The 14,077-nt window shown below is 47.6% G+C and overlaps 5 protein-coding genes across 5 annotated transcripts; 3 read left to right on the top strand and 2 right to left on the bottom strand.

Moving 5' to 3' along the window:
* Positions 1-251: 251 nt before the first annotated feature.
* Positions 252-1,609, bottom strand: BO88DRAFT_421386 (uncharacterized protein; the record flags this gene model as incomplete). Its single annotated transcript, XM_025708503.1, has 2 exons — positions 252-1,556; positions 1,607-1,609. The coding sequence occupies 2 exons, from the start codon at positions 1,607-1,609 to the stop codon at positions 252-254; spliced, it is 1,308 nt and encodes a 435-aa protein (XP_025568878.1).
* Positions 1,610-5,368: 3,759 nt separating this feature from the next.
* On the top strand, positions 5,369-6,931 carry BO88DRAFT_410390 (feruloyl esterase B precursor; the record flags this gene model as incomplete). Its single annotated transcript, XM_025708001.1, has 1 exon — positions 5,369-6,931. The coding sequence occupies one exon, from the start codon at positions 5,369-5,371 to the stop codon at positions 6,929-6,931; it is 1,563 nt and encodes a 520-aa protein (XP_025568877.1).
* A 365-nt stretch (positions 6,932-7,296) lies between these two features.
* Positions 7,297-9,125, top strand: BO88DRAFT_356086 (putative flavin-containing amine oxidasedehydrogenase; the record flags this gene model as incomplete). Its single annotated transcript, XM_025703720.1, has 3 exons — positions 7,297-7,356; positions 7,437-8,798; positions 8,857-9,125. 3 exons carry the CDS (start codon positions 7,297-7,299, stop codon positions 8,998-9,000), a joined length of 1,566 nt encoding a protein of 521 aa, XP_025568876.1. The 3' UTR covers positions 9,001-9,125.
* A 650-nt stretch (positions 9,126-9,775) lies between these two features.
* Positions 9,776-10,834, top strand: BO88DRAFT_328877 (uncharacterized protein; the record flags this gene model as incomplete). Its single annotated transcript, XM_025702579.1, has 1 exon — positions 9,776-10,834. One exon carries the CDS (start codon positions 9,776-9,778, stop codon positions 10,832-10,834), a length of 1,059 nt encoding a protein of 352 aa, XP_025568875.1.
* A 185-nt stretch (positions 10,835-11,019) lies between these two features.
* On the bottom strand, positions 11,020-12,677 carry BO88DRAFT_461036 (cytochrome P450; the record flags this gene model as incomplete). Its single annotated transcript, XM_025711130.1, has 4 exons — positions 11,020-11,266; positions 11,341-11,948; positions 12,020-12,538; positions 12,594-12,677. The coding sequence occupies 4 exons, from the start codon at positions 12,675-12,677 to the stop codon at positions 11,020-11,022; spliced, it is 1,458 nt and encodes a 485-aa protein (XP_025568874.1).
* Between the last annotated feature and the right edge of the window lie 1,400 nt (positions 12,678-14,077).

The raw sequence follows: 14,077 nt of genomic DNA, 5'->3' as shown, positions 1-14,077 counted from the left end.
TTACTGCTAATGGGTAGATGAATAGAGGGGAACAAAACAGGGTGAACTGTGAAGGTATCGATGGAATAAGACGCACATTAATTGAGAATATGGTGGAGAGAAAGGGGGTTGATCATGGGTCAATTGACTTATATGCAGAAGTGGGAGAGTACATGGTATTCAATGTAAATTATTGGTCTATTAGCAGGAAAAGAAAACAACAGCTTGCTTCATAAACAACAGAAGGCCCATTATTCGATGAACAAAAGGTATTAATTGTCATGCCGCGGGTCCCAAAAGGGATAGTCATCAGAGAGAATAGGTACATTCCATTCGACAAGTCTCTCGTCGTCCCACAAAGCGTATTGCCACGGACGGTGCTTATTAGTAGCCCCGAACTCATACATGTCATAAAAGACCTGGGCAAAATTGAGATCGTCTCGAAGCCATATCCTCTTCCATGCTAGGTTAGGCCGCTCAAAAGGCGGTAATGATTTCAGAGACTCTCGAAGTCCATTCCTGTCCGTGCCGAAGTTGAATTTGTCTGCAGGGTAGAACAGTTCCATTTGATCATTGTCGCTCGGTCGGGGCCAGATTCCAAAGTCATAGAAATATAACCTAAACGATCGCACGTTGACGAGGACCAGGTTCCGGCGCGCGAGGAATTGTTTTTCCCGCAGGATTTTGCATAGGAGTAAGGGCCCTTTCGAGGCCAGGCTCTCTCTCTTATCCATTGGGTCTTCGAAATCATCACAGTCCGTGTACCAGCAACCGGGAGGAGGTCGTTGATCTTCTGGCAGCTCGTCAAAGAACATGCAACCTGTCTGCACCAGGCTGTCGGATACTTCGCGGAGTATCGATTCGTATCGGTAACAGCAGTGTTCCCATAGACAGCTGAATTCTTCCACTTCCCAGGGACTCATATGACCAAAGAACAGACGCCACATTTCCCCGCCAGTGAATACATCTTGCTCCTCTTGCCAATCGTTGTCCTCCGAGGTGTGCTCCGCCTCCACAGTACGCTCGATTGAACCGAAGATATTTCCGTAGATTTGCAATCGATAGAAGGCACGGATGATGCGTCGTTTCTCTATCTCTGTTAAGTCTAGAGGTATTATGTCGCTCTCCCACCTGGTCTCATCCATCCATACCGGTTGTCTAATGGTTCTGCAGAAATCCTCTAGGAATAATAGAGCCTGGTTATGTAAATGCAGCAACTGCACTGTCTCCTGGGTATTCGCTGGTTCATCTAGAAGCTTCGCAGGTGGAGTTTCCGGCCGAGGGGTCTTGTGGCTGTAATTTCGGCTCTCAAGAAGTGCGATGATTTTTTCTTTGTTGGGTTGCTCCGAAGCGTACAAGCCTTTGGAACGGATGGCGGTTTTTGCATCGGTCATGTCAACCAGGCCAGCATGGTGCTTCTGTAGAATGCTCCAAAGAAGATCTTTCTTCACTAGCTCAAAGACTTCATAGTAGGCAGGCGATGCACGTAGAAGCGACCACAGTGAACTGGGGTCAGGTATGGTGAATAAGATGGAAATACGCAGTTCCACCGGGATGCCTTCCAGGGTGGGCACAGCCTGATCTGAAGTTAGCACATGCACTGTCAGTAATGGTGAAGTACACTAACCATGTTCGGTAATTTATACTATCTGAGATCTTGTTCCTTTCAGACTAAAGTTGATGGTAAGGGGTGGGTGAGAATGACGTGAAGGTGACAATAAAAATGTAAGAGAAAGCAAGGTGAGGTGAGGGGAAGAGAAAACGAAGATGATCCCGCCGCATCTTTGAGCTGATGCGATTGTCCATCGCCAATCAGTCGCCGACTGGTAGACTTCCTAGACATGCAATAGCCTGAATTTTTATATTATGGCTCTTTTTTTTCCTCTATCAACACAGCCCTCTCGAAGCTCATGAAGCAGGCCCAGTCTCTTCTTGATCTTGTGGGTCCCACGTAAGTCTATTCATCGCAACTGCTCCTCTCAACACGTTTCTGCACAATAATATTATGCAGAATATTACTAGTGCCTACATAGATATATTTAGCAGATTATACAGTTCACAATAGATTAAATATCCGGATAATACTCTATTTTCTGGTAGAGACAGATTAAACTGGAAAATGCCGTGTAAGATGCGTGATCTTACGGGCCTTGTAAGCTGTTATTGTGAATTAACCAGGAAGGTTCCGATCTGTTGGATTTCCTGACGGCTTTTTCCTACGCTCGACTGGAAGCTTCCTATGACGATCGGGTGGTCTGAAACCCGGCCACACTCTTTAAAAAGGCCTTGTTTTCCGGTCATTGAGCAGGAACTATCATCAACCCAATCATTCTTTTATAACGAACTCCGAAACAGTCTAAACACATTAGTTCTCACGGTTTCTCTTCAACGACCGGCCAATGTTGCACTTTAGTCAGCTATAGAGCAACTGCTTAGCAATGAATCCATTCAGTGAACGCAAATTTGCTTTTAGCTCAGCCATATTCATTCTTTATGGAGGATTCACTTTGGTAGGTGACATACTTCACCTCTTTGTCTGCTTCTCCCTTTCCCCATTACTGTTCCACTAGAGTTCAACCTTCCTGTGTCTAGCTGGGGATGAATGTGTGGTTTCGGTCATTCATTGACACAAGTCATTATGAATCGCGAAGTTACTTTTCCTTATTCCCCGTTCACTAATATTGAATATTCCGGCCCAGGAAACATATAAATAATCATTCCATCTCCCCGTGAACTGCTATCCTCTATCTACCCCAGTGCCTCAGTCCCCAACTATACTATATGAACCACCAGTACCATTGATACCTTGTCTATCGCAGCATACTTTGCATCGGTAAGTGATTCAATTAAAGCAAGATAGCATATCATGATCTCAAGACTAACTGCCAGGTCAGATATATATATACTTTAAAACAATCCCACAACTGGACATGTTCTACGGGGATTTCGGGCCCCAAAGGTCATTTAACAGAGCTATATACAAGTGATCAGAAAAGGGTAATTCCTCTGCGCCAGATATACATTCAAATGAAGAGAGATCCCTTGCATCTTTCATCAAATCACAGTCCGGCCATCTCTATCAAGCCATGAAAGCTTAGTTTTGATGTTCTCGGAGGTTGTGTATCGGCACAGCACGACTGCGCTGCTATTGAGGATACAATTTCCAGGATATAGAGCTGAAGCGCTCTTTAAGCTTCACATATGGCGACACCAAAGAGCCTGAGCTATTCCAACCGTGGGTGAAGTGCCCACAGCTGTATACCAAACATGTTAAGCAAGACTATAACTTGTATAACGCTGTGTGCCGGGACCTTGCTACCGTGAGAGTGAGGTTCAAACAGGCGAGTAGTGCCCTATCTCGTGCTAAGGGCGGAAAATCCCCACGATTGGGGAAATGAAGAAATGCGAGGATCTGGCCACACAGGCAATGGTGGCCGCTGATAGGTAGGCCGATATAACTGCAATTCCCAGAGCTCTGAAGTTGCTAACGTTATCCTGTAAGTTTATAGAGCTGGGGCTGCGAGGAGTGGCTTCATTCATAAATACCCCACCGCCTATGAGGGTCTCAAAGCCACCATTGACCATAAAAATGTGGCAATAGAGCAGATAAAATCTGCAAGAAATTTGAGGAGGAAACGGGAAGGGATACGGCACAGTATCTCACATGCATCGAGAGAGGCAAGTTGAGGACAGAGTTAAGATTGGCTATTGCTTTCATTGCCATCATCATGATAGGAGGACCCTGGCCTTCGTCATGTAGAAATATTTGAGTGATATTACATCAAGGTCGCTCCACCGAGCCCAACAATGCCTCCAATATGCAGTGTCAGAAGGAGGGGGAACAGCTGGCTGGCAATGTAATACTCACTGCTAATAAGTAAGCCCGAACTAGACTTATGTTGGGTCTTTGGCAGTTACTGATAAGAGTCTATCTAGCATCGTGGTTACCCGCAGTGGGTTTGATCATAAGTATCCCAATGCATATGACAACCGGGAAATCAAAGGACGACATGAAGTCGCGACCCGAGAAGGGCTTAGTACCGGAATGAATTTCAGAAAAAAAATAGGGATAGAATTCATGATAAGACCTAGTTTCTTCACAGACTGCTGGTTATCAACGCAAAGAATGCGCTTCTCGACGTGTGAATGATCAGAGGAATATGAGGATTCAAGGAAATGGCAACGGAAGGTGTATGCGGTGACTCTATTGAGCTTGTTTCGAGTTGCTGAATCTTCATCATTGATGTCTATTTATATCTTAATGACACATTGCTGATGGTCTCGTTCATCTTGATATGGACTCTTTGAATTTAACGATCCCAGTTTCCGAGAGAGGATGGGGAGACCGAGATGATACATTTGCTTCGAAATTGTGGATTATTGCAACATTGGGAAAGCTTCCTTGAAGCGGTACCATTCGATTCCCATTTGGACGAGGTCCTCCCAATAAAGCGTTACCTTGGTGGATTCGAGCTCATATGGTACTATGTGCAGCTCATTCGTTGGGGACCGAGCGAGCTGGATCTTGAAGATGATATAAACAATCTGAATACTCTGAATCTTGAGACCGGAGGCATAGCTCATACATCCTTGTCTTCTCGCTAGGCATATTGGTTGTCAGACTTGTGATCTTCAAGATACAAATCTATACATCAGATATTCGTATGCATTATTTTTCCGTACATTTGCTGGCTATTTCGATGTTATTTCGGTCGTAGGTTCACAGAAAATTGCTGGGGAGGCAGAAGCAAATACGTGGCAGTAAAGCTGTTCTTGTGAAAAGATGCTTCATGGGGTTTAGACCGAATTTGGGGACATAAGATGTACTTTAAATACAGTTACCGGAAAATAAGCCCTCTGTTTGTCTTGATGAGATCTGTGGCGTGGCAGTGGAATGTATTGGGTCCTGATATGGTTATTACTTCACACTTAGGATTGATTCGTATGCAGTGGCTAATTCTGGACATTAAAAAATAGTAAGAAAACTAGTTTGGGCGTTATAGAATGCTTTCAGCCATTGAGCTCAGCAAGCAAGATTATAGATGAGATACTGGATCTTCTTCATATGTGCTACGAGTATATCCCCCAAATCTTGTCAGAGTCTTGAGACTCCCAGTGAAATGTCAAGTGTTCAAGCGAATTGTTAAACACTGTATGTGTAGCGCAGCTGTTTCCCAGCAGCCACCGACAACCCGGTCCAAGCAGTGGTGCGCTCATGCCTCGCGCCTTCCTACACTGTCATCTTCACAACTGCAGCCAGCCTCTTCGCCACCGGATGCCGTTCCTGATCTCAAAATGCCACAAGCACTGCGAAAGGCTCACTTGTCTCTACGATAATTCTGCACTTAGTAACTTCTTGAGATTATCTGTATCATTCCGTCAACACCAGATGCTGCTCAAAGCAAGCCAAGCATTGGTGCTTTTGGCCACTATTCTCTTAACATTCTACGCTCATTTTGCCAATGGCTATCACATTCCGAAGCCGGTTATTCCTGGTTTGAAAATACTTTCTATTACCGCATTTCCACTTCAGGACTACCCAATTACGGGCTTGCAGGTGAATCCAATACAGTCGCAGAATGTGACTATCAGCTTCTGGAATGTCACCGTTACCTATACGCATCCGGGCTGGGATGACCTGATTCACGCGCACGTTTGGGCACCATTGTCTGGATGGAATAATCGGCTTCAGGCAGTTGGAGGAGGAGGGTGGGCAGGGCTTGTGGACTATGGCACGTTAGCTCTGCCTGTCTATCAAGGGTTTGCAGCTGCCGGGTCTGACATGGGCCACGACAGGATTCCTTGGTCAGCAAAATCATGGGCTCTTGAGGATGCCTCGGGCCATGTGAACTTCGCCCGACTGGCTGATTTCTTCTCAACTTGTCTCTATGAGCTGTCGCTTCTCGCCAAGTATATCATACAAGAGCTCTATGGAACACTACCTGCTTACTCCTACTGGAACGGCTGCTCGACTGGTGGGCGGCAGGGATTGGAGATCGCCCAACGGTGGCCCGATGCATTCGACGGGATATTGGCGGGCGCGCCAACCATAAACTGGGCGCAGTTTGTCCCTGCAAACTACTGGCAAACATTCGTCATGAACCAACTTGGGGTCTATCCCTCCCCCTGCGTCATGGAAAAGATAACGGATGCAGCGGTCGCTTACTGCGATGGTCAGGACGGTGTTGTGGATGGAATCATTGCTCTGCCGCCGCTTTGCAACTTTGATCCCCTTACTCTCATAGGGATGGAGGTCTGGTGTGAATGTATTCCCAGTATCATTACTGCGGAAGTGGCATTACTTGCAATGTCATACTGGGCAGGTCTAACTGCTGAAGATGGGACCCCTTTGTGGTACGGTTTCAATCAGGGTACGCCATGGAACTATACGATCTGTACTGCTACCGATGATATTGGGAATCACCGATGTCATTCTTTGCCCGATTACTTGAGCGTGGACTGGCTGCAATATTTTGTTGCTCAAGATCCCGATATCGACTTGGTTGACATGGATCAAGCTGAGTTTGAGTCCCTCTTCTATCAATCCATCACCGGATACAAAGCAATTACCGATGCTAATAATCCCGATCTCTACGACTTCAAGAATAGAGGGGGAAAGATTATTCATTGGCATGGCTTAGCTGATTGGCAAGTTCCTCCAAATGGCTCTGTGGACTACTACAGAAAGGTCCAACTGCGAGATCCATCAGTCCAGGATTTTTATCTCTATTTTGAGGCGCCAGGAGTCGAACACTGTGGTAATGGAAAGGGGCCAGCTCCAACGTGTTTGATGGAGTCATTGATGGCATGGGTTGAAGGAGGCATAGCTCCTGATCATCTGCGATCTGTCTCTGCGGATGGTGGGATGTCAAGGATTCTCTGTCCCTATCCTGCTACTGCGCAGTATGTAGGAGGAGACCCTACAATTGCCTCATCATTTGTCTGTCAGTAGGTCATTCAGCGCACGCGTTCTTTGGTTGTCTTTCACACTCTTTTGACTGTATTCTAGTATTACTACAGCCTTAATTTAGTCTAGTCTCCGTATTACTCTTAATTTACTGTGCTTCACTTTGGACTAGCTTCAGACATGGCTTATTCATACTCAGTTTAGGGTTCTCATAGCGCTATAAAGATGATAATATAGAACATACACAATAATCCTCTACTACTTCCTCCACATGCCGAGTATACAGATTACCCAAAGCGGAAATCCACCTGACGTCATGATTAGTATTTCAGTTTCCTTCTAGACAACATCACACCTCCTCGAACTCCACTCCCTCTTCAACCATGAACAATTAACAACGCCAATCAGCCATGGCATCAGAATCTCCTCGAAAGAAAGTTGCTATCATTGGCGCCGGAGCAGCAGGCATGGTACAGCTCTCCCCTTCCCTCCCCTCCCAATCACAAACCAACCCAACCCAACTGCCAGCTAACTACCAAAACCCACGCAGTCCTGCGCCTCCACCCTATCTCAACACCCAGACAAATTCGTAATCCACCTCTTCGACTCCGCCCCCCACGCCGGCGGCCAAGCGACCTCGATCCCCCTCCCGCCCAACCACGGCGCAACCTGGCTCAACGACGGCGTACAAGGCGGCTCATCCATATTCCACCACACATTCAACTTCTTCCGACGCTACGGATACGAGCCCCAACCCGTACAGCTCCAAGTATCCTTCGGCAAAGGCCCCGACAGCTTCTTCACCAACATGTTCCCTTCCCCCCTCGTGGACAGATACTCCGCCGAGATCGAGAGACTCGGCCGCGTGCTGAAGTGGATTAAGCGGTTGATGCCATTCCTGGGTATACTGCCTATCAAGATTGTCCTTCGGCTGTTCAGGTTTAGTGCAGAGTTCGGAAGTAAGATGGTTCTTCCGCTCATTGCACTGTTCTTGGGCACGGGGAACCAGACGCCGAATGTGTCGAGTGTGTTGCTGGAACGGCTGTTTGATGATCAGCAGATGAGGTTGTGGGATTTTGATCCCGATATGTTGTTGCCGAATCGGCCGGAGATGTTTACATTTCCGGAGTTGGGGAGGTTTTATGGCGATTGGGTGGGGGATTTGGGGGATAATAAGGGGGTGAGGGTGAGGTTGGGGACGGAGGTGGAGATATTGGGGAGGGATACTAAGAAGGGGGTAGACTTGAGGGTTTGGGACAGGGGGGATGGGGGTGAGAGAAGGTGGGAGGGGGTGATGCATGATGAGCACTTTGATGAGCTTGTGCTGTGTGTGCCGGCTGATGAGGCGAAGAAGTTGCTGGGTAGGCATGCGACGTGGAGGGAGAAGTATGTGCTCGGGGGTGTGAGATTCTACGATGATGTCACGGTCACGCATAGTGATACGGACTACTTCAATAGTATCTTCGAAACGAGGTATAAAAGTGATTTGTGCGGGAAGGCTTCGACTGAAGCGCGCAACGAGCAGATCTCGTTTGCGAAACAGACACCGCGCTGTCGGAAGGACGGATGGGACGGGTTTGCGCCTATGTACTATACGCATTCGTATGAGCAGGATCCGCAGAAGATCGAGATGGGGTTCGATTGTTCGAACTATCAGCATCAGTTCCGGGAGGCATTGGGGGAGGGGGCTCTGTCTTTGGAGCCAGATCGGCATGTGTATCAGACGATCTTTCTGAATAAACAGGAGTCGGATCTATGGACGTGGGAAAGCATCGACAAGGATAAGATCATTGCGAAGAAATGGTGGCATCAGTTCGGACATAACTGGCAGCATTATATACGTGTGGTGCCGGGGATGATGTTCATTAATGGGAAGAATCGGACGTTATTTGCGGGAAGTTGGACGATGGTGGTGAGTACTCAGACTTTTCACGGCTGTGGGTGGTGTTTCAGATACTGATGGCAGGCAGAATATGCATGAGATAGCTTGTATATCGGGCATTGCGGCTGCGTATCGACTTGGGGCGGAATATGTGCCTTTTGATGATTTTGCGGAGGATTTCTTTGCTAAGTATTTCCTTGTGAGCCATGGGAAGAGGTATAAGCGGAGATAAGTGTGGATTTAGGGGTACACAGGACCTCGTTTGTCCGTTATCTTACATTTACTCCTCCCTGTTTATGTAGGTAATGGAGGGTTCAGGGTGGGACATATTAGGACAATGGACATGCCTAGCAGAACTCTAATTAATCTGGTATGAAGAGAGCAACTGCATCCATATACTAATAGGGTAATTCACTGGAGGCTCATCGTGCGTTAAAGTAAGCAAAAGGGGGTTGTCTATGAGCATGCCAGTACATGAGGAAATGGTCAGAACGAATAAACCCAGCTGCTAGGGATAGAACTGACCATTGAGCAAATATTTGTTAAAATATTTCAAGGCGTGAATGTGGCGACTGTTCGACAGCATGAGAGGAATGAAGATCTTAGAAAGATGGTACAACCCAGGACCTGTATGAAGCCCGAAGAAGGCTCCTGATAGTGAAAGCAGACCTTCGACTCATCTTCTGTGGTAGCGGACACATCATCATCGTCCAATAACACCAACTGCTGTAGTTACACTATGCACACTCGCCTTGGTTCACCAGTGGACAGCTGATTGTCTTGCCATCTTGTATCCCTTGCAGGATTGTCAGTAATTGTCATCGGTGGCCACTAGTTATAGAAGTGTAGCACCGCGTGCTAGGGGGTGAGAAGGAAAAGAGAAAGATAAGAGAAGAGTAATCAGTTAAAAGACAATTTCGTGCGGCCGTCATAATTCTGTCTCTATCTCCCAAGCATCTCTCATATTTGTGGCTGCTCCGGCATTCTCGAACCAAATCGGTCCAAAAATGGATGGCATGTGGCATACGGTAAAAGAATACTTTACAGGGTCCAACAACCCTCTGCAATTTTGCAGCCATCTCTGTGAGTTGGATTCATATCCAGGCAAGAACAACAATACAGAATATGGCGTGGAACTAGACGAAGACTGCATGCGCATATTCTCCGCCCTCGGCGACGTCTCTCGCCCCCCATGTACGTGCAACGAGACACGACCGCTATGCGACCACATTGATGCGTACATAAAAAACCATCCTGAACACCACTCTAAAGACTACACCATCCACACCGACAAAGGCGACACCTGCGTCGAAGAAGTATGTCGATACGTCATGCGTGACGTGCTCCAATGGTGGGCCCATTGGAACGGATTTATAGAAGGCCATCGCTGGAAGCATTTGTACATCGCATTTGTGGCCATCGTCGACGAAATAGCGATCCCTCCGCAAGATGTAGCAGATGGTTCTTTCCGCTTACTGGGAAACTCTTTAGCGGATGTTCTCGAAGGGCTGCGCTTGGAAGGTGTTCATCCGGACGATATCAAACTACTGGAGATGTACCTGTGGCGACAGTGTATCATTCAATATCTCGAAAAAGTCGACCCGGCCATCCGCCAGATCTTGATAGGAAAAGCTACCCTCATGACTCTATGGAGGGTGTTGACCGCAGGGACTCATGGTGTGGCTGTATGTATTCTCACCAGTAAGGGTATTCGACCACAAGGGCAAACAGATCATGCACTTGAAATGGCTAGCGCATGCGATGCAATTTCCATGGATATGGGAAAGGAAGCTCTGGGTATATTGCAAGATGAACCGACAGAGACTGTTGCAGGCAAAGATCGCGAGATGCTCAAGCGTGAGCTACGCTGGGTTTATTTACGGGCTCTGGGGTCCCTCGATCAGGACCCTAGAGGCGCGGTGCTACGACGATTTGCAACGTCGGGATGGCATTATGTACTTCTGAATGATCGCTATCGGGAACGTGTTGCGCATGTCCGGTTTCCAATGTCGCCGTATTTACGCTGCCGGATTGCTGCTTATTATAAGAGTGGGTGGTATAGTTAAAGGAACTGGCTTACCATAGCTTCTACGTCTTGATGAATACTCTAGGCTACCTCTAAAAGCATATTAGAACTGGATCTAGAAGCGAATCATCCGAAGGGGGGCGGTAAATTGTAGAGCTAGTTACAAATGGAGCTAAGCAATCATAAGTATGTTCGCGAGCTGCAGCATAGCTCAAACATTGCCAGCTACAACATAACTTCACATTTTCTGCCCTTCGGAGCAATTAGGGAGTATTGCACAATCTCCATCGACTCCGGCGTCGTGGACGGGGCTAATTTGATGCCCGCGCATTCACGAAAAAGCAGAGCAGTAGCTAAGCGAAGCTCCATCTGGGCCATGTGAAGCCCGATACAAGTGCGACTGCCACCACCGAAGGGCGCAAAAATCGCCTCGGGGTGCTGTTGCTTTTCCAACCACCGTTCCGGGATGAATCTGTGTTTTATTAAAACGAAAAATGGGTGTTAGAAGCTCTGAGGTATTACGTGGAAGTCGGGATGCCGACTTACTGATCAGGTTCAGCCCAGACATTTCCATCACGATGTAAAGAGAAGGACTGCGTGGTGACGATGGCACCTCCTGGAATTCGATGTCCGCACACACTGAACCCAGTAGCTGGAACAATGCGAGGTAACCCAAAGGGAGCTGCCCCGTACAATCGAAGGGCCTCGTTAATCACAGCATTGAGGTACGGCTGTGCTTCCAGCTCCGAGTCTGTAAATCCCTCCGAAAGGGTTGCCACTTCCTCTTCCAGTCGTGACTGAATCTCAGGGTTCGCCATCACTGCCCAGGTGAGGAAGGTCATCGTCACTGCCGTTGTTCCAGAGCCAGCAACAATCAACATGATGGATTCTAGCAACACTTCCCGGTCGGCCATTGTTTCATCGCTGCTCTTCTCGCCCTTTAGACCCGCAAAGATATTTGCTTTGACGAGTTGTCTTTCTGAGGCTCGTTGGACGACCTCCGCTGTTCTCTTTTCGATATATTGATCTGCTCGAGTAAGAGGATCAAAGTAGCCCAGCGTAAAAGTCCTCAGCGCACAGTAGAGGCCGTAGATCTCTAACCGGAGCGCCCGAGCCTTGTTGACAAACTCCAGCTCTTCTATATACTTGCTTTTCTGAATCAGAAAAAAATCCAAAGTTGGTCAGCATGGACTCAAGATATTGGGCTGATATGAAGGAGACTAACCTGTCCGGATTCGGTCATGCCGAAGGACTCACTGAAAACCAAAGCGCCCGTCACATCAGTGGCCATGAATGTCCACCACTTCATCGCATCGGAGGTTTCAACTGCAGCTTCCTTCTTGATTCCTTGTACGGCTGCTGCCGCAAGCCGACGTACAGTAGGTTCCCAATGCTCGCGGAGAGAGCTCTTGCTAAACGGACGGGAGAGCAGTCTTCGTTTACGGACATGAACATGGGGGTCAGTAGCTGTGAAGCAATTGACTGCTTCGCGGAACCTGATATACCATGGGGCTTTCAGGAAGGGATTGCTAAACTTGTGAATCTCCCGATATCCCTCAAAGTCACATACATCTACCTCATCTGGTGCGATACGCACTACAGGTCCATATTTTCGATGTAGTTCATCTACCCATTGGGATCGGTAGCCTTTCAGTGCTTGAAAACGAAGCACAATCCCTGTCCAGGAAGTGTACCACGGCCCAGGAAGATGACGAAGGGGGCTCAAGAACGCTTGCTTCAATATCTGTCTCAGTTTAGTGAGAGGTAATGAGACTGTAATTCTGGGAGGAGAAACATACAAGTAATGAAAGAAAGAGGAGTGGCAAATACACCGCTGGCATATGAACCGGATGGTCAAGCAAGGGGACACTTAGCACCAACATCTTGAGGTTGTTGCAACGAAATTCCGTTCGGTAGCGTGGATGCGAATGGTACTTCATATCACGGTGGGTTTTACTCCCCATTTAAAGGTTTGTGATGGACGTGTTGGCTCGCCTTGCATAGACTGCGACAGTTTCAGATGATATATGGAATGCTAATCGCCGATTTTAACCGGATTCCATCTCTGCCATCCGTGCTATCCGACTAGTCACCCTAGGTGCATCATATGAAGATGTACTATAAACAAAGTTTCCCGAAAATTGGGAAAGGTATGTATGCAGTCTAATTTGGAGTTACCTAGTAGAAGCAAGTCAGGTCACACGTATTGGGTTTGTAAAATATGGAAGGCAAATGATAACACAGTTCAGCACTCCATCCCAGGATCAATTCATAGATACTATCTGCTAGGATAAAGGGTATGCCGAAGCGAGTAACAAATGGGTAGAAGGGATGAACAAGTCCAGTTTCGGCGGTGAGAGTTACATCACGGGATAGCATTCGAAGTGCGGTGTTTGCAAATGGTCAACCAGGGTCTGTATGGCTGTAGTATCCCTGTTCCAAAGTATGACGAGAAGGATATACTCGTAGCTGATTATTGGTGCACTTCTTTGGGCTATCTCACTTTGGACCCAGGTCCAGATCAACACACGGGTCGAAGATCATTGTGTCCCGCTGGCGCCCGGTTTTGATATGGTTCCACTTTGGGTTGTGTCCCCTCCCTCCCTCTTTCCCTCTCTCTCTTTGTGTCTGTGTGTCTTTTTGTACTTTACTCACAATTAGAGCGGATATGCATCTATCTGGTGGGGTCATCCTACCAGTAAGGAATTTTTATGAGTGGAGGAACACCGGGTCAGTTGCTACACCTCAAGATGTGCTGTTCTACCTTCAAGCTTTAGCTTACGGTCTCAGATACCTTGTAGAAGGCCATAGATTCTTATGGCAAGGCCATCATTGTAGCCACCCACATTCCTCGACCAGTGCAGAGTGGATACCCTCGACTCGACACGGGCATCACAGAACTGCAGATCTCGGGATCTCCGCAGTCACTACCCACGGGTCCCTCTGACCAATTAATCTCTGGGGTACCACCGAGTCTTTCTGTTTTCAAAGGGACCCGCAGGTGGCAAACGCTTATTCGGTCCAGCCGGCGCTATGCCAGCCACAAAGAAGGCATTTACCAGGAACAGACATGCGGTGTGTTCCCTTTGCATACTCTCGGATGACCTCCCATGATTAGTGAGACTTAGACCGGCATTATAGATTTCGGGTGAAGGTCTGAAAAAGCGGTACAGTCACATCGGCGCAGATTTACCAATTTGCCGAGTTCCCGGCTTATCCACTTTACCTTGTGCATTAAACTCGTATATGCTGCTTGGGAATTTGGCGTCAACGTTAGGACGTG

Source organism: Aspergillus vadensis (assembly GCF_003184925.1).
Source record: "Aspergillus vadensis CBS 113365 unplaced genomic scaffold BO88scaffold_1, whole genome shotgun sequence".
NCBI classification, from domain to species: Eukaryota; Fungi; Ascomycota; class Eurotiomycetes; order Eurotiales; family Aspergillaceae; genus Aspergillus; species Aspergillus vadensis.
The sequence above is the reverse complement of the archived record's forward strand: the minus strand, read 5'-3'. Positions and strand labels throughout refer to the sequence as shown.